Source organism: Coturnix japonica, chromosome 9, assembly GCF_054131305.1.
Source record: "Coturnix japonica strain WE chromosome 9, WE-NBRP24, whole genome shotgun sequence".
NCBI classification, from domain to species: Eukaryota; Metazoa; Chordata; class Aves; order Galliformes; family Phasianidae; genus Coturnix; species Coturnix japonica.
The window spans coordinates 3,907,251-3,922,185 of record NC_140671.1 but is presented as its reverse complement, the minus strand read 5'-3'; the positions used below and the strand labels follow the sequence as shown (position 1 = coordinate 3,922,185).

The 14,935-nt window shown below is 48.5% G+C and overlaps 1 protein-coding gene and 4 non-coding genes across 7 annotated transcripts; 1 reads left to right on the top strand and 4 right to left on the bottom strand.

Moving 5' to 3' along the window:
- Positions 1-2,707: 2,707 nt before the first annotated feature.
- TRNAD-GUC (transfer RNA aspartic acid (anticodon GUC)) lies at positions 2,708-2,779 on the bottom strand. Its single transcript has one exon. It is a non-coding gene; the product is annotated as a tRNA-Asp (tRNA).
- Positions 2,780-2,919: 140 nt separating this feature from the next.
- On the bottom strand, positions 2,920-2,992 carry TRNAF-GAA (transfer RNA phenylalanine (anticodon GAA)). The gene has a single exon. It is a non-coding gene; the product is annotated as a tRNA-Phe (tRNA).
- Positions 2,993-3,259: 267 nt separating this feature from the next.
- On the bottom strand, positions 3,260-3,331 carry TRNAD-GUC (transfer RNA aspartic acid (anticodon GUC)). The gene has a single exon. It is a non-coding gene; the product is annotated as a tRNA-Asp (tRNA).
- Positions 3,332-3,443: 112 nt separating this feature from the next.
- On the top strand, positions 3,444-3,515 carry TRNAA-UGC (transfer RNA alanine (anticodon UGC)). The gene has a single exon. It is a non-coding gene; the product is annotated as a tRNA-Ala (tRNA).
- Positions 3,516-3,915: 400 nt separating this feature from the next.
- DHX37 (DEAH-box helicase 37) lies at positions 3,916-14,816 on the bottom strand. Of its 3 annotated transcripts, XM_015878457.3 has the most exons (27): positions 14,650-14,816; positions 14,319-14,488; positions 14,097-14,209; positions 13,429-13,738; positions 12,859-13,007; positions 12,522-12,614; positions 12,070-12,166; positions 11,671-11,784; positions 11,350-11,451; positions 10,882-10,996; positions 10,665-10,760; positions 10,166-10,245; positions 9,435-9,573; positions 9,123-9,199; positions 8,591-8,823; positions 8,335-8,446; positions 7,695-7,801; positions 7,390-7,578; positions 7,041-7,165; positions 6,640-6,756; positions 6,380-6,552; positions 5,878-5,992; positions 5,598-5,735; positions 5,200-5,294; positions 5,056-5,129; positions 4,519-4,616; positions 3,916-4,306 (listed from the first exon to the last, which is right to left on the bottom strand). In XM_015878457.3, the coding sequence occupies exons 1-27, from the start codon at positions 14,756-14,758 to the stop codon at positions 4,224-4,226; spliced, it is 3,423 nt and encodes a 1,140-aa protein (XP_015733943.3). In that variant the 5' UTR covers positions 14,759-14,816; the 3' UTR covers positions 3,916-4,223. The 3 variants fall into 3 exon arrangements, with proteins under 3 accessions (XP_015733943.3, XP_085411682.1, XP_085411683.1); XM_085555556.1 differs by lacking the exons at positions 3,916-4,306; positions 4,519-4,616 and adding an exon at positions 4,682-4,812; XM_085555557.1 differs by lacking the exons at positions 3,916-4,306; positions 4,519-4,616; positions 5,056-5,129; ... (5 more) ...; positions 7,041-7,165; positions 7,390-7,578 and having other exon boundaries at positions 7,752-7,870.
- Positions 14,817-14,935: the final 119 nt, after the last annotated feature.

The following is a 14,935-nucleotide window of genomic DNA, read 5'->3' as shown; positions in this document are numbered from 1 at the left end:
GTGGAAAAAATGAATCACCTAATCAAATTACAGATAGTGAAATTGGGCCAAGAGGCTGGGATACCCTGGCCTCAGGCATTACCACTGGCACTCTTACGAGTTCGTACCAAACCCCGAACCAAGGAAGGACTGAGCCCATTCGAAATCCTTTATGGGAGGCCTTACCCTGTACAAAAGGGAATCTCTATGCAAACTGGGGAAGAAGTATTGAATGAATACATGGTAAATCTGACAAAGCAACTAAAGAAAATTGAAAAAACAGTACTTGGGGCCAGGGCACGGGGCCTAGATAGCCCAGTGCATAATATACTACCAGGCGACTATGTTTATGTTAAATCCCTCTCAGATTCACCTCTGGAACCAAAGTGGAGTGGGCCCTACCAAGTGCTCCTGACCACCCACACGGCAGCAAAGGTGAAAGGACTGACGCCTTGGATACACCACACCCGCCTGAAGAAAGCTCCCAGACAACAGTGGACGGTGAAAGAGGAAGGACCACTGAAGATCAAAATCCAAAAACATGTATAACAGCTTGGTAATTTTTAGCATGACCGTGACAACAGTCGTAGCCTGGCATGGGAACAGCTACCTGAAAATGACTGAGAAAATTGGCCAGGCTTTCAATAAATCTTGCTGGATATGCACGGCCCTCCCTAGAGGAGAGGGAAGAGTACCTATGTATGGGGTGGCAACACTAAACTGGACAATTCCAAGCTGGGTGGAATATGGGAAATGTAAGTTTGGTCTAGAAGACAAACAAGACAAACCACAGAAAGGTCCTAGGTTTGAGTTGCTAATCTTAGATTCTACTAGGTCAATCTTTGTAGATAGAAAATTTGATAAGGGGGTGGGGGTGGGATGGCGAAACTTAACGGGCATAGGGTGTAGTTGGGAATATGGGAATTCAGGAATAGTAACAGGGATTGTTAGAATTGGGAAATGGGCACAAGGCACGGGATGCGACCCTAGAACAGATGAGGCATCATACTGGGTCTCAGATAAGAATATTCTCGGAATTGCAAGGATGGCTACATCATTTGCCTATCAAGAAAAGATGCCCAAGCCATGTAAATTACCAAATGGGTATTGGTGGCTGTGTGGGGATGGGCATGCTCGAAAAGCATTACCTATAAATTGGACAGGGACATGTACTGTAGGATATTTGGTACCTCAAACTACAGTACATGAAGACACCCCACGAGGACTTTTAAGAACTCCCTGGATTCGAACTAGGCGCACATACAATCCCTTAGTGCACAGCACAGGCTTTCATAGCTTCTTAAGAATTCTCATTCCATCTCTAGGGGTGACACAACTAGAACAGGCAATTGTGAATATCTCAGCTACTTTAGAAATAGTAGAAAATGCCACAACAGATGCATTGCGAGCAATCCAAGAAGAGGTATCCTCCTTATCCAAGGTGGTGATTCAAAACAGGATGGCACTGGATATATTAACAGCCAAAGAAGGGGGGGTATGCACAATAATAAATCAGAGCTGCTGTGTGTACCTAAACAAAGACCTAAGAATTGAAACCGACTTGAGGAAAATTTGGGAACAAACAAAGGTGTTGCACAAGGCAAGTCAGGATAACATAGGTTGGGAAAAAGGATTGTGGGATACACTCACTAGCTGGTTACCAAATTTAGGATGGGTAAAGCAGCTCTTTTTGGTCGGAATCATTATAGCCATCTTGGTGCTGTTAATAAGTTTTACCTGTATAGTAGTAAAGTGCTCTATGTGCTTGTACCAAGGTACCGGAAGGGAATACGAGGTTTGGAAGAGACATGAGCTGAGACAAAAGGTAGAGAGCGGAGCCTATTTTGAGACCCATTAAGAATCTAGCAGGTAAAAGCCTGCTAGATTAAAGAAAAGGGGGGAATTGAAGAGTGAGCAAAGCCTCAAAATGGTGGTAAGGTAACACTTTGCTATAGAAAGGGAAAGGGGAACTTCACAGAAACCAAGACAAAGGGTAACTGTAGATAGTTTACATTTAAAAGGGCAGGGAAAAGGGGAATTACAGACACTTAGTCAAAAGAAAACCAGAGAAGAGGGCAATAAAGATAAGAAGAAACTGTCCAGAGACCTCTGACAAGAAGAAGGATTAGATACCCCCGGGCAAGACGATGCTTACGTGGGAGAATGGTACCAGCAGATAACACCAAGAAGAAAACAGAAGAAGAATTTCACCCCAAAACAACGGCAAGGGTCGCGGGGAATGGGGTCAGGGGGAATGAGGGAATGGGGTTGCGGGGAACGGGGCCATAGGGAATGTAATGAATATGTAATCAAACTGAGGAGGAGACTATTGATTATGTATTAGCTTAACCTATATCTGTAACACACTTTTCTCTTTACGGTGTGCAAGTTTGGTGGAGCTATCCCCCTTGCACCCGGCGCTGCGCAACGCTGGAATAAACATACCTGCTTTATAACCCATCTCTGGATTATAGAGTTTGATTCCGCAAGTCAGGGCCTCATACATGCAAAGCATGCGCTCTACCGCTGAGCTACATCCCCTGCCCGTGCTGCCCACCCGGCTGCACACAGCGGATCCTCGGGGTCCATCCGAGTTGGGAACGTGAGTTTGGGACAGGAACGAGCACGGATGGCTGCGGGGGTTTTTTTCCCTTTGGAAGATGGAAGAAAATAGAGGTAGAAAAAGCGAAAAGAGAAAAATTGCATTGAGTACAAAAAGCATCGCTACCTCCCCGTCGGGGAATCGAACCCCGGTCTCCCGCGTGACAGGCGGGGATACTCACCACTATACTAACGAGGACGGTGTACGCTGCGCTCCCGCAGCCCGCTCAGAGCTCGGCCCCAGCCGGTCAATGCGTGTTACTGCCAACGGGAGCTGCGGGAACCGGCTGCAAAACGAGCCGCAATGGGGAGAGTTGGGGAAAGAAAAATAAAAAGCTCTGCCGAAACCCGGGATCGAACCAGGGACCTTTAGATCTTCAGTCTAACGCTCTCCCAACTGAGCTATTTCGGCGGCGAGGCGACCCTGCCCAGGGTGTGGATACGACCCCGCCCAGCCCCGTCCTGACCCCGCTTCTCCCTGCAGCGCAAACACGTGCGGGCGGCTGTCGGTCGGGAAACTCCTTATCTCCCATCGCTCTGCGGTAAAGCACAGAAATAAAACAGGGCTGGACCCCCGGCAGCCCGCGGTGAGCACCCCGCCCCTCACGGCACCAAGAGCCAGCACCGGGCCGGGACAAACAGGACTAAAAATTGCACCGACGGGCAAAATATTTGTAACCTCCCCGTCGGGGAATCGAACCCCGGTCTCCCGCGTGACAGGCGGGGATACTCACCACTATACTAACGAGGACAGGTATGTAGAGGCTTTCCTTCCAGCCCTGTTACAGCTCTGTGTCCCAGCGGGCGGCGCGCGGCTGCCGCGTGTCGGATGTGAGAGCTCTGCGGTGAGCCACTAACAACAAGGGGATGTAGCTCAGTGGTAGAGCGCATGCTTTGCATGTATGAGGCCCCGGGTTCAATCCCCGGCATCTCCACATTTTTCTTTTTTCCTCCCATTATTTTCTACCCCCCTTCCTCAGCTCACAGGCACAAAGCAGCAGCTCTCTGTAAAGCTACTTTGCTTTCGCTCGCCAAGATTCCCTACACATCCGTATTTCACCTTTGCCAGTTGTAAATCAGTGCTCTTAGCTTTTTCTACCCCTCCGAAACAGGCAGCCAAATAACCCCTAGTTCTTAGTGTGCTGTAACTCATATAATAACCCAACTCACTTCGGTCCTTCCCCATGCAGATCCACAGGGTATAAGGCAGTGAACAAGCAGCTCTATGAGGCCACAGCCAGCCCAGCATGAGGGTAATGCTGAGTCCTAACCTTCTGCTCTAACCTTCTGCTTCTTGCAACACCCTGCACAGAAAACATTTCTCCCATCCGAATCAAGAATCACATATATTTATTGTAGTCCCCTATGACTAATATAGTCCAAAGAGAAACTTCAGCAAAACATAGCTGGTAAAATACAGTGGATACAATTATCCAAATATTAACAAGATAAAGCACCCGTGAAACAGCCGGTGTGGGGCTTCTGAGAGCACAGCAGGCTGAAAACCAGAGCTAAGAGCCAGCTGACCCACAGGAAGGCACTGCTAGCAGCCAGGCAGTCCCAATGTTCATCAGATCTTCATGGAAACAGATGCTCCCAAAACATTTCAGACCAAAGCAGCTCCCCAAGAACAGAGCTGGGTGTCACAGTGCGACCGGCGGCCACTGCTTGGCTACATCATCGTGCATAACCTCAGGGATCCACTGGCAATAGGCCGTGAGCAGATCTGGAATAGAAAGAGAGCAGCAGTGAGATGCCCTAATATCAATATATCAACATCCATTTGGTTCTTTCACAAGAATCAAAACTCTCAGCATTATGGTTTCCATTCAGAACATTTTATTCGGAGCACAGCAAGTGAAACAGCTCACCTTAAACATACCTAAAAAGCCAAAGTCTTCACTGATAAGACTAATATTAAAGTATTAGGACACTTACACTTGGGGTTTTTCTTCCACGCAGCCAACAGAGCATCACGGTTATCACAATGTTCAGCAACCAGGGCCTGCAGGAGGGATTCAGTCCTGGGCTGCAGCCTGTGTGAGTCCAGAACAAAGCGGTGCCATAAAGCAATGCCCATCAGCTCAGTTTAGCAGCATGTTACAGTGCTCAGCTCACCTTTCTGAATTCATTCACACTATTAGTGGGGGCTAAATACAGCTGTAAATCACACGACCTCTGGATTCAGACACGTCCTTAGCTTAAAGCTCTCATGCACTTGTAGGGAGCTGCCTGCAGAGGTCAGTGTGATCAGTGCCTTCTGTGTGTGCTTCCACCCAGCCCTTAATAGTGCAACTCTCACAAAACAGCTTTTCTTGGTAAAAAGTGAAACAACCCCCCCCCCAAACTGCATTTTTCCCCTCTCTGCAACCTTATCTCAGTGCCCTGCACACCCCTCCCAGCCTTTAATTGTTTGCTGTTACTTTTTAAAGGAAGTTAAAAGCATTCAGAGGAGAAAACAAACTTGCAACTTACTTGGACCACGTTTTCAGCATTATGAGAGGATTGGAGAGCAGACACTGGCTGTAAGAACCCAGTTTCTCAATGACCTGTGAGATAGGTTGCAGTGAGCACATAACGAACAGTGGAAGATATCCATTCCAACCCAACCACACGTACCTTCCCTTCAAGCAGGAACCTGGCAAAGTATTTATAGCGATCGATACCTTCTGGATAATCAACCTCGACAGCAGGGAGCTGCCAGCCAACTCGATCTGGAAAGAGATCACAGAGTCTCCTCAACACTTGATGGATATAAATTGCCCCATGTACCACCAGCCTCTCTCTTTAACAGGGGTTACTTACTGATAGAAATAAACTGTCAGGCCAACAGGAAAATGTTAATATTTAATACATTAAAACTTGTTGATCTGCTCAAATCGCTGTCAAGCCCTTGGAACAGTCCAAGCTGAGCTCTGCCCTTCTGATATCATGGACAGCGTCATTAAGAGACATTACAATAACTATAGAGCAGCTCTCAGACAGAATGACTGAGAGAGGCATTGTAAGAAGCTTACAAAAGACACTTGGCCTGTGACATCGAACTCGGCCTGTTTCGGGGCAGTAAGATGGAGGAGGGTTTTCCAGAGGCTTCCCAAAGTGGCAGTACGGCGGCAACAGGGCAGGAATCCACTCAGGTTCAACTGCAGACACACCTGAGAAAGGGAAAGCACACCTGAAGGAAGCCTTGCTGCCGGAGCCACCACTCAGTTACTAACAGTTCTACGAGGGAAGTTTTCTGCTAAGGCACCTCTGCTTCCCCAACCACGTCTGCAGAACGGCCCAAAGCAGCCTCACCTTTCATGTACAGTTTTGTAGTCTCAACAATTTCTTGATACACCACAAACTCCGGGAGCTGCTTGAAGAGGACTGAGCTTGGATGGATGAACACCGGGTCATCCAGAAGAGCGGTCTGTAAGAAAGCACAGAGGATTGAAGCAGAATAGGATGAGTTACTGGCAACCTCATCTCTTGATTGCATTGAATTTCAGTCTCTCTCATACACAATTATAGCGTCTCCTTAAGCAATGGAGGTTATTAGTAATGCTTTGCTTTTCTGCTTCATTTTCTCTAGAGACATCAAGCACTCTGTGAGATGGACTAACAGCCCTTCTTACTCTTTTACAGCACTTCCTGCACAAGGACTTGGAAACTGCAACACTGGAAACTTTGATTCTAAGGCAAGAAGCTGGAGAATACCAACACACAGAGCCCCATGGATGGAACCAGAAAGAAGCCCAGTGCCCCTCTGTCCTACAGACACAAGGGAAGAGGAACTCGGGTGAACTGAGCTGTTTACCTTGTAGGCATTCTTCCACTTCTCATCCAGGAGTTCTTCAGCCTGAACCCTCCGAGCAACATGGTCCCCCAGCCCCGCCAATACGATCTGCCGCAAGTAAGTGGCCTGAGCTTCTGTCGGGGGCTTCATCTTCGGGTCAACATAGAGGCCAGCATCAGCACAGACTGAGTTCACTGCAGGTAGAAATAACAAAGGTGAGTTAAGATTGAGCTGATTGGTTTGCTCCCAGAACATGGCAGTTCCCCCTAGAATCCATTTACCTGCTGTTGTCAGCTGCCCTCTCAACCGCCTGATTTCCAGCATGGCTTTGTAGCGGAGCCCGTTCTCTTCACAGAACTTAGGAGTACACCCAGAGTATTCACAGGAGCCCACTGCTCCTGGAAGTGAATAGTCAAGTGGAGAAAACAACTTCACAAATGAGTTGCAATTAAACCAGCTGTGGCACAGTACTGTCACAGTCAGCATGAACATACTGCAGTTCCTACTCAGCCAGGGCCATCTGTCAGCCCACAATGGCTGGAGGCTGCCTAGATCAGCCCAGGAATTACAATTCTACACTCAGTCCTACAGCAGGAAGATGGTTTTGTATAAAGCTGAGGTCGGGGTGATGGGGAGAGGAGAATAGAAGTTATCAGCATTGGGAAAACACTGTGTGCAATACCTAACATCACCATGAGGTCTCCGAGCTTCTGCAACGACCCTTGCCCAGCCCAGATCTTCTGCATCTGTACAAGCCTTCCTTTCTTCCCCTTTAGCTTTACTGTCTCTTCTTCACTTGCCGCTGGCCTAAAAGAAACACAGAACAGCATGAATCAGGGTGTGCTCAAGGTAAGAGAGGCATCAACAGCCCTGCTAGGTGAGAAGGGGCTCCAGGCAGCCCAATTTAGTGGGAGGTGTTCCTGCCCATGGCAGGGCATTGGAATTAGATGGGCTTTAAGGTCACTCCCAACCCAAACTGTCCTATGATGCTATGCTTCCATATCAACTGGGAGTTGGGCTCCCTCACTTACCTGTCAAACTCTTCAAAAAGCTCTCGAACGGTCATGGCAGACACAATGGTAATGGTGTAAGGCAGGCAGTCATGCTGCCTGCTCAGTGCCAGCATCTTCGCATAGCGGGGGGCAACAGGAAAAGTGGCCATTACTCTGCCCAGGGGACTAATAGGGCAGCTCAGCTTTGCTGCCTGCTGCTCCTTCAGCCTGTGGGGAGACAAGTCACGCAGTAAAGTAACATCTGCATTCATGCAAACCCGTGTTTCTGCCCTCGTGGGTGCTTTATCCCCATGAGGAAATCTGTGGGGGACCACAGCTATTACCTTCCTGTCATAGGGGGCTCCTTCAGGGCACCCAGGGCTATCAGTAACTCCTCAGCTGCTGCAAGTGCTTCTGCTGGAGGTGGTGTTGGGAATGGGAAGTTGATTACCTACAGGTACCAGATAAAATGCCTCTCAGTACATCACTGACATGGCAGAGCCTGGATCACTAAGAAGCCCTGGAAGGGAGTGAAAAACTCACTTTCCATTACAAGGACCAAAGAAAAACATTTAGAACGTGTGCCAGAAGTAAGAGGAAAGGACATAGAATAGGAGGAAACGCTTAGAACAAAACCATTAGGAAATGTGAAAACAAGCAATGACCCTCAGCTGCCACTGACTGCAGGCACCGCCTAGAGCAGGCTGCTTAACGTCCAGCTCTAAGCACTGTGCTTCAGCTATCTCCAAAACACAATCCCTATTTTGATAGGGGACTTTTCAGTAGTGAAAACGTGATGCAAAAGCTCTTATAACCAGAACAGGTCAGGTAAGGTCTGCTAAATTCATAACAGCATCTGCATTTTGCAGAATGGAAACCAAATCCCAGGACCCTCAATTCTAACATGGATTTGTGTTTGCTTCTGGCTCCAATGGGCAACTACTTCAATGAGCTCCACAGCAGGGAGCCAGTCCAACATCTCACCTTTTCTATATTCAGTGCCTTCATTTGCAGGATCAAGTCTTCCACCGGTCGCTTTGTTATTTCTGGTGCAGAAAATTTCTCAAAGTCCATGAAAACAGCTGATGAATACAACCTAAAGGACCAGAAACGCTGCTTGGAAACTTGCAAGACATCTTAACTCAGGAAACGCGTGTGGAAGAATTGGCAAGGGATTTCAAGTCAAAAGGCAGCTGAGGGTAATATTTACATAACCCTCCTTTCTCAGCAGCTCACTGACCTGTAGCAGTGCCCTGGTTCAGTCCGGCCCGCACGACCTGCCCGCTGGTTTGCTGATGCTTGAGAGATCCAGGTGACTCTGAAAGATGAAACCCCGGTGATTTTGTCATAGAAACGCTTCTTCACCTTTCCACAGTCAACCACGTATTTGATGCCTGGGATGGTGAGCGATGTCTCTGCCACGTTGGTGGCTACAACACAGAGCCTTGTGCCAGGAGGAGGAGGCCGGAACACCTACAATAAACAGATGGGTGTGTGAAATGCATTGCACATAAAATCCTTGATGCACCCTGTGGCTGTGAGTAATTTTAACATGCTACAGGACTGTTGTTTTTCATCTCTCCCAGCCCACTGGACCGGCACATCAGGGAGAGCACAGGCCAAGCAAGGACTGCTCTGAACCCAGCCCATCTTGCCCAGCGAGCTATTCCAGTCTGCCCACTGGCAGTAGTCTAAGATGGACCTTTTAGCTCACAAAGCACATTACACCTATCAGTAAGGATCATTTGCTTTTGTGATAATGAATCTTTTACCTTTGCTTGTTTCTCCGGTGCTAGTAAAGAATAGAGAGGGAGCACATAAAGTGGAAGGGATGAATCTGATTTCTCTTCTGTGAAGAAACAAAGCAATAACTTTATATTAACTCAACTTCTAGGCTTATCCCCAACTACATCTCCAGGAGCACAACTCATTAAAAAGCAGAAACAAATTATCTAGCATAAATCTGAATCTGGAAAACCCTAGCAAGGGACAGCTATTTGATATTGACAAATATTGATTTGTCTAGCAAGGGACAGCTATTTGATGTCACACGTTTCACAGCTAACTGTAGGTAAGCGACAAACCTTCTTCCGAGTCTCCATCTCCTAAGTCAAGGTCAATATCAGATCCTGCAACATCATCATCACTTTCAGCATCTCTATCCTCATCTCCTTCATCCACCGGTACAACAGCGTAATTGTCCAGATTGATTCGGGGAAGTGTCTGAGGAAGACAGGAAAGAAGAAAATGAAGTGTAAGTGGGATAGCCCAAGTCACAAACAGCCCAGGTTTCAAACAACACTCTTGCTGAGCCATGTTTCTTCACAGGGAGGACAGTGGCAAAGGGTAGTAGCTCTTCACACCACTCCAGCTTGCAGGACCCAAGACCAGCAAACAGTATCTCTGCAGCATCAAGATCTCCTCCCAGCACAGTGCATGTGGGAGCTGGGTGGAATCCAAATGCTACCATCCATCACAGACACATCAGACTCAATTCTGGGTAACAAATAACCAAAGAGAGGCAACCCTGGAGACAGCAAGTCTGCAACTCCTTCCATTAATGCTTTAAGATCGTACTTAGCTGAAATCTGTCCCTACCCACAATATCTGGGAACACATTTTAGCACTCTGCTGCTTGTAATGCAGTACTTAGGAGTGCAAACAGTGCTGCCATAGTTCTGCAGAGGACACTTGCAAGTCACAATGCTTCATGTGAGCCTAAACCAGGCTGGTGAGAATCACTGCTATGCAGTAGTGCTCTCCTGCAGGGAGGCACCTGCTGTGTCTGTGGGAGGGACTCTAACCATCACAGTACCGTAGTTTTCTTCCGCCTCCTTGATTTCTTAAATTTTCGCATTTCTTCCACTGATTCTTTTCTGTCGTCATCATCATCCCCTACAAAAATAGCCATCATATCGCCATTAGCTGCACATGCTTTCATCTCAGGAAAAGGAACATCCAGCTGGCCCCTACTCCCACCTCCCAAAGGATTCAAAAGGCATCGCAGCATGAAGGAAGCAAGCAGCCCTGCTGAAGGAACCATACTGAGGACCAACAGCAGCACACAGCAAATGTGTGTCCTGAGGTTGAGAAGACAGTTAGCTGAGCTGTGGCAGGACTCAGCTTTCTAAAGCCATCCCGAGGAATCCCATTATCCTTAAACCCCACCCCCAACTTTTGTCTTGAGAAACTTTAAAATAGAAGTTCTTATTTTAGGTGCAAAGGAAGCTCAGTTCTCGGAGAGGGGAAATTCCATGTTTAATTCCATTCCAAGTTTAATTCAATTAATTCCAAGTCTTATTCAGTAGCATTACCTGCAGTACTGTTTTTCTGGAAGGGAAAGGCTTTCCTCAGTCTTCTACAAAGAGAGTGAACTTCAGCCTGGCCTGTCAAGAACACCAAAATCCCACCTGCAAGAGAAGCAATTGCTCTAAATACCATGTACCATTGCTTGAGTTACCCAAAAAGAGCTCAAACAATTCTAGAGATGGTTAAGCAGGAAGAATGTGAGAGGCTCCACAGTGCCCTTACCTGAGGGTAACATCCGATGGATTTTACACACCTTTCGGAAGCATTCCCCACTGTAATCATCCAGGGGGGTTTTCTTGTTGAAATGAACAGTGACAGGGAACTGCCTCGCATCCACCTACAGGGGAAATCCAACAGCAAACAGGCCCTGTTTGTAATTCCAGCACAGTCATTGCAACCCTCGTGGCAGGACTAGATACACAAACTATTCTCTCCTGGATTGAGGCTTCCTAACCATAACTTCCAGTCCTTCAATGTAATCCAATTCTGCCAGGGGAAATTCTCCAATAGAAGTGGAGAGAAAACCACCAAGTACCAAATGACAAAACAGCATAACCAAAACAAAGCTGAATTTTAAACTGACATCCAAAAGATGTAGGCACCAAAATGATGTTTTCTATTTCATAAAGGAAGCCCTCGTTGTATTTTAGCTGCTTTATCTGGCCGAGATCCCGGCGAGAAGAACAATACCTGCAGAACGGGGGGTGTGACAGCAAACAGCCGGGTGTTGTCAGTGAAATCCTCCACGCGGAGTGTGGCCGACATGATGATCAGCTTCAGAGGCAGCCCCTTCTGCAGGGACACACAGCTGTTATTCTTTGCCTGGAGGCACGTGGAACTTCTATACAGCACACAGAGCAAGGACTATTGGCAGCATTGAACACAAGCGCTTTCTAATAGGCCAGCAATTTTAATTACTTGTGTCTGGTGGCAATGCAATCGGACATTGTGTGTTAAATTATCTGCTGGCACCCCTTCCTGGTGTGCTTTCTGCTATGCAGCTTCTCTCACCTTCTCCCGCAGAGGCACGATGCGAGACAGGAGCCCTATCAGGATATCAGTGTACATACTTCTCTCGTGGGCTTCATCGATAATGATCACTTTGTACTTTGAAAGCAGAAAATCCTGAGAAGAAAGAACCATTTCACAGCATGAAGCCTCAGCTGAGGATATCCCTGTCAGAACAGCCTCTGGCTGCACAGACACTGCCCTCACAGCCTCACACCTGAGCACAGTGGCAGGTATTTCCCCTCACATAGCAAGATAACCCCACACTGAGAGACTAGGGCAGGAACATAAAGGGTTGAGATGAAATACATCTCAGTGCAATAAACCCACACAACTTGGCTGACTCTTCCTCTGGCTGAAGGAGATCCCCCCCTTCTCCCAGCAGCAATGGCAGCCCCTCACCTTCTGCACTTCTTTCAGCAGCACACCGTCTGTCATGAACTTGATTTGTGTTTCATCTGTGACGTTTCCTTCATATCGGATTTGATATGAAACCGCTCTGTGAGGGAACACCAGGAGAGCCACAAGGCACGGAGAGAGAAGTGGGAAATTAAAAGTGCAGATCAGGAAGCAGCCTTCAGCATAACTCAGTGCCAACAGATGAAACAATGCACCCCCAACAGCCCACCAGAGCCTCACACACAGCAAACACCAGAACCTCACACAGCAATTCCACCCCGAGCATCTGCATGTGCTTTTACAGACACCAGCAATGCAGTCTGTAAGTAACCAGCCATAGGCTCTCAGCAGAGGCAGAACAGCAAACACACACACGCCTCTGTTTCAACCTATCACATGTGCAGTGCATCTCAGTGCAGCCTCCCCAGCAAGGTCCCTGCAGGTTTCCTTCTCACCTATGTGACAAATTCATCTCCTTAGCGACGCGCTGAGACATGGACACTGCAGCCACGCGGCGGGGCTCGGTGATGCCAATGATGCCATTAGAACTAAAGGGGTGAAGAACAACAAGGGGGGGGGGCGTTGTATAAAGGTTTCAAAAGATTGCTTATGCGGAAAGGGCTTTTAAACCCTTCAGGTTTTTAAAAGCACCTTCAGCATGGCCACACTGCACAGCAAAGAGTGAGCTCCCCACTTCAGCCATTTCAGAATACAGGAGACTAAATCAGAAGTGACCAAGCTCAGCTTCAACTTTTCTACCCACATGTGCTGCATCCAAAAGGCAACTCCTACCTGGTATAACCAGCTTCATAGAGAAACTGGGGGACCTGGGTGGTTTTACCACTGCCCGTCTCTCCGCATATGACGACAATGGGGTTCTCGTTAATGGCTTCCATGATGACTTGCTCTTCAGCCAGAATGGGCAGCTTTAGTCTTGCTTCCTAAAATAAAACACACGGTTTACACACATCGTTTAGGCTTCCCTGGGACTGACAGGTGTTTCCTTGCTCAGATAACAAAACCCACAAGAAGGAATTCTGCAAGGTTTGAGGCTCAAAAAGCCCCAAAGCAGAGAATCTCCCACTGTCAGGCCTAAGAACCAGACTCATCCAAACAGCTTTCCAAAAAGCAGCCACAAGTTTCTGCACTTTAATTGGTGAAACTACAGAGTCCCCTGAGCTTATCGATACCATATTTCCAACAGAGCCCTTCCATAACCTGCTGTGTCCATTCAAAGACACACAGAGCTACTCCCAGTTCTGGAGAACATCCCACTCACACCAAACAGAACGGAACGACAGCAAATAGATCTGATGCAAGATGCTGTCATTCCTAAGCCCACAGGTCACTGCTCAGCCTTACCTGAATCTCTGGAGATCTGTCCACTGGAACAAAAACTGCAGGCTTGCACAATGGTTTGCTGGACACCGCAGGAGCAGCCTGCTGGCTCACCACGGGCTTCTTCATGCCTTCCTCTGGCTTCCCAGCAGAGTTCACATTACTGGCTGAAGGCTTTTCAATTTCTTGTTTCCTTTCTTCCTTCTCCTCCTCCTCAGAACTGCTGGATTCACCCTCAGGCTCGGGCTCTGAATCTGAGCTGTGCCTTCTCTTATTTGCACCGCTGATGCTCCTGATCTTCTCAGGTCCAGCAGCGCCTGGCTCCTGCAGCACCCTGAAACAACACACCACCATGTGAACTACAGCGTCAGGATGAGCTGATGGCCTTCAGCAGAACCAGGGGAGGCTCATACTAGTTAAAAACAGGCTGCATAGAGAGGTGTTGGGGCCACCGACCCTGAAGGTGCTCAAGAACTGCGGAGTTCACCTGTCTGCCACAGCAAACAGTAACTGTAGCACAAAGTCACTGCGTGAGCCCAAACCCAGGTTTTAATCAGAGGAAGAACTGCTGCACAGTGGGCATCACGCAGCACTAAGCCAGGCTCCACTCCCCAGACAGTGATAATGGAAAGATGTGAAGGTTGCCACAATACAGCAGTAAATCAGCAAGGTTCTCCCCAGGGCTCCTTTACCTTTTAGGCTGAAACATGCGTCCCCCAACACCCAGCTTGGAGGTGGTGTACAGCAGCTTCATCTCTGCCTGGGATGCCTGCACCTCACTCAGCTTGCTCAGCAGCTCAGCACGCTGCGAGGGAAATACAACTACAGTCAATAGGAAATAACTTACCTAAAGATCGGCTGTGGAGTTACCGACCATTTGAAGAGGGGCTCATGACTCACACACAGCACCGTACCTGTTTTTTCTTTTCCTTCTGTTCTAAAACTCTCTGTAAGTTTTTCTTCTGTTTCCTGCTGAGCGGTTTCTTCTGCTGTTGCGCAGCTCTCGGTACTTTCTTCTTCTTCTCTTTCTTTGCTGGCAGGACCAGGGCATTGCTCCCATCGATCCCCTTTAGCGGTGTCTCATCTGCAAGCATCCGTGTGTTACTCACCAGAACCAGGAGGGCCGGTATCAGTGAGCAAACACACACTGTAGTGAATGCAGAGCAGCTCGGAGCTACACGACGCTTCCACACCACGTAACAGCAGCACAGTGACACCGCAGCCGCCCCGCACGACCCCTCGCACCTCCCAGCTCCAGCTCCAGCTGCAGCCCGGCCGGTTCGGCCCCAGCCGTGTGGATCGGCTCCGCCCCGCTCCGTGCCTTCCAGTTGTGCCGCCGCCGCGCTCGGCCCATCTCGGAACCGGGACGAACCACGTGCAGCACCGGACAACCCACTTCCGGGTCCAGTGGTGTCACGAGGAGGGACTGCGCCTGCGCACAAGGGCAGTATGGAGGAAGGGGGCGTGGCTTGTGGGTTAGGGGGCGGGGCCTGGGGGTGGGGGGCGGGGCCTTAGAGCTGGGAGCGCCATT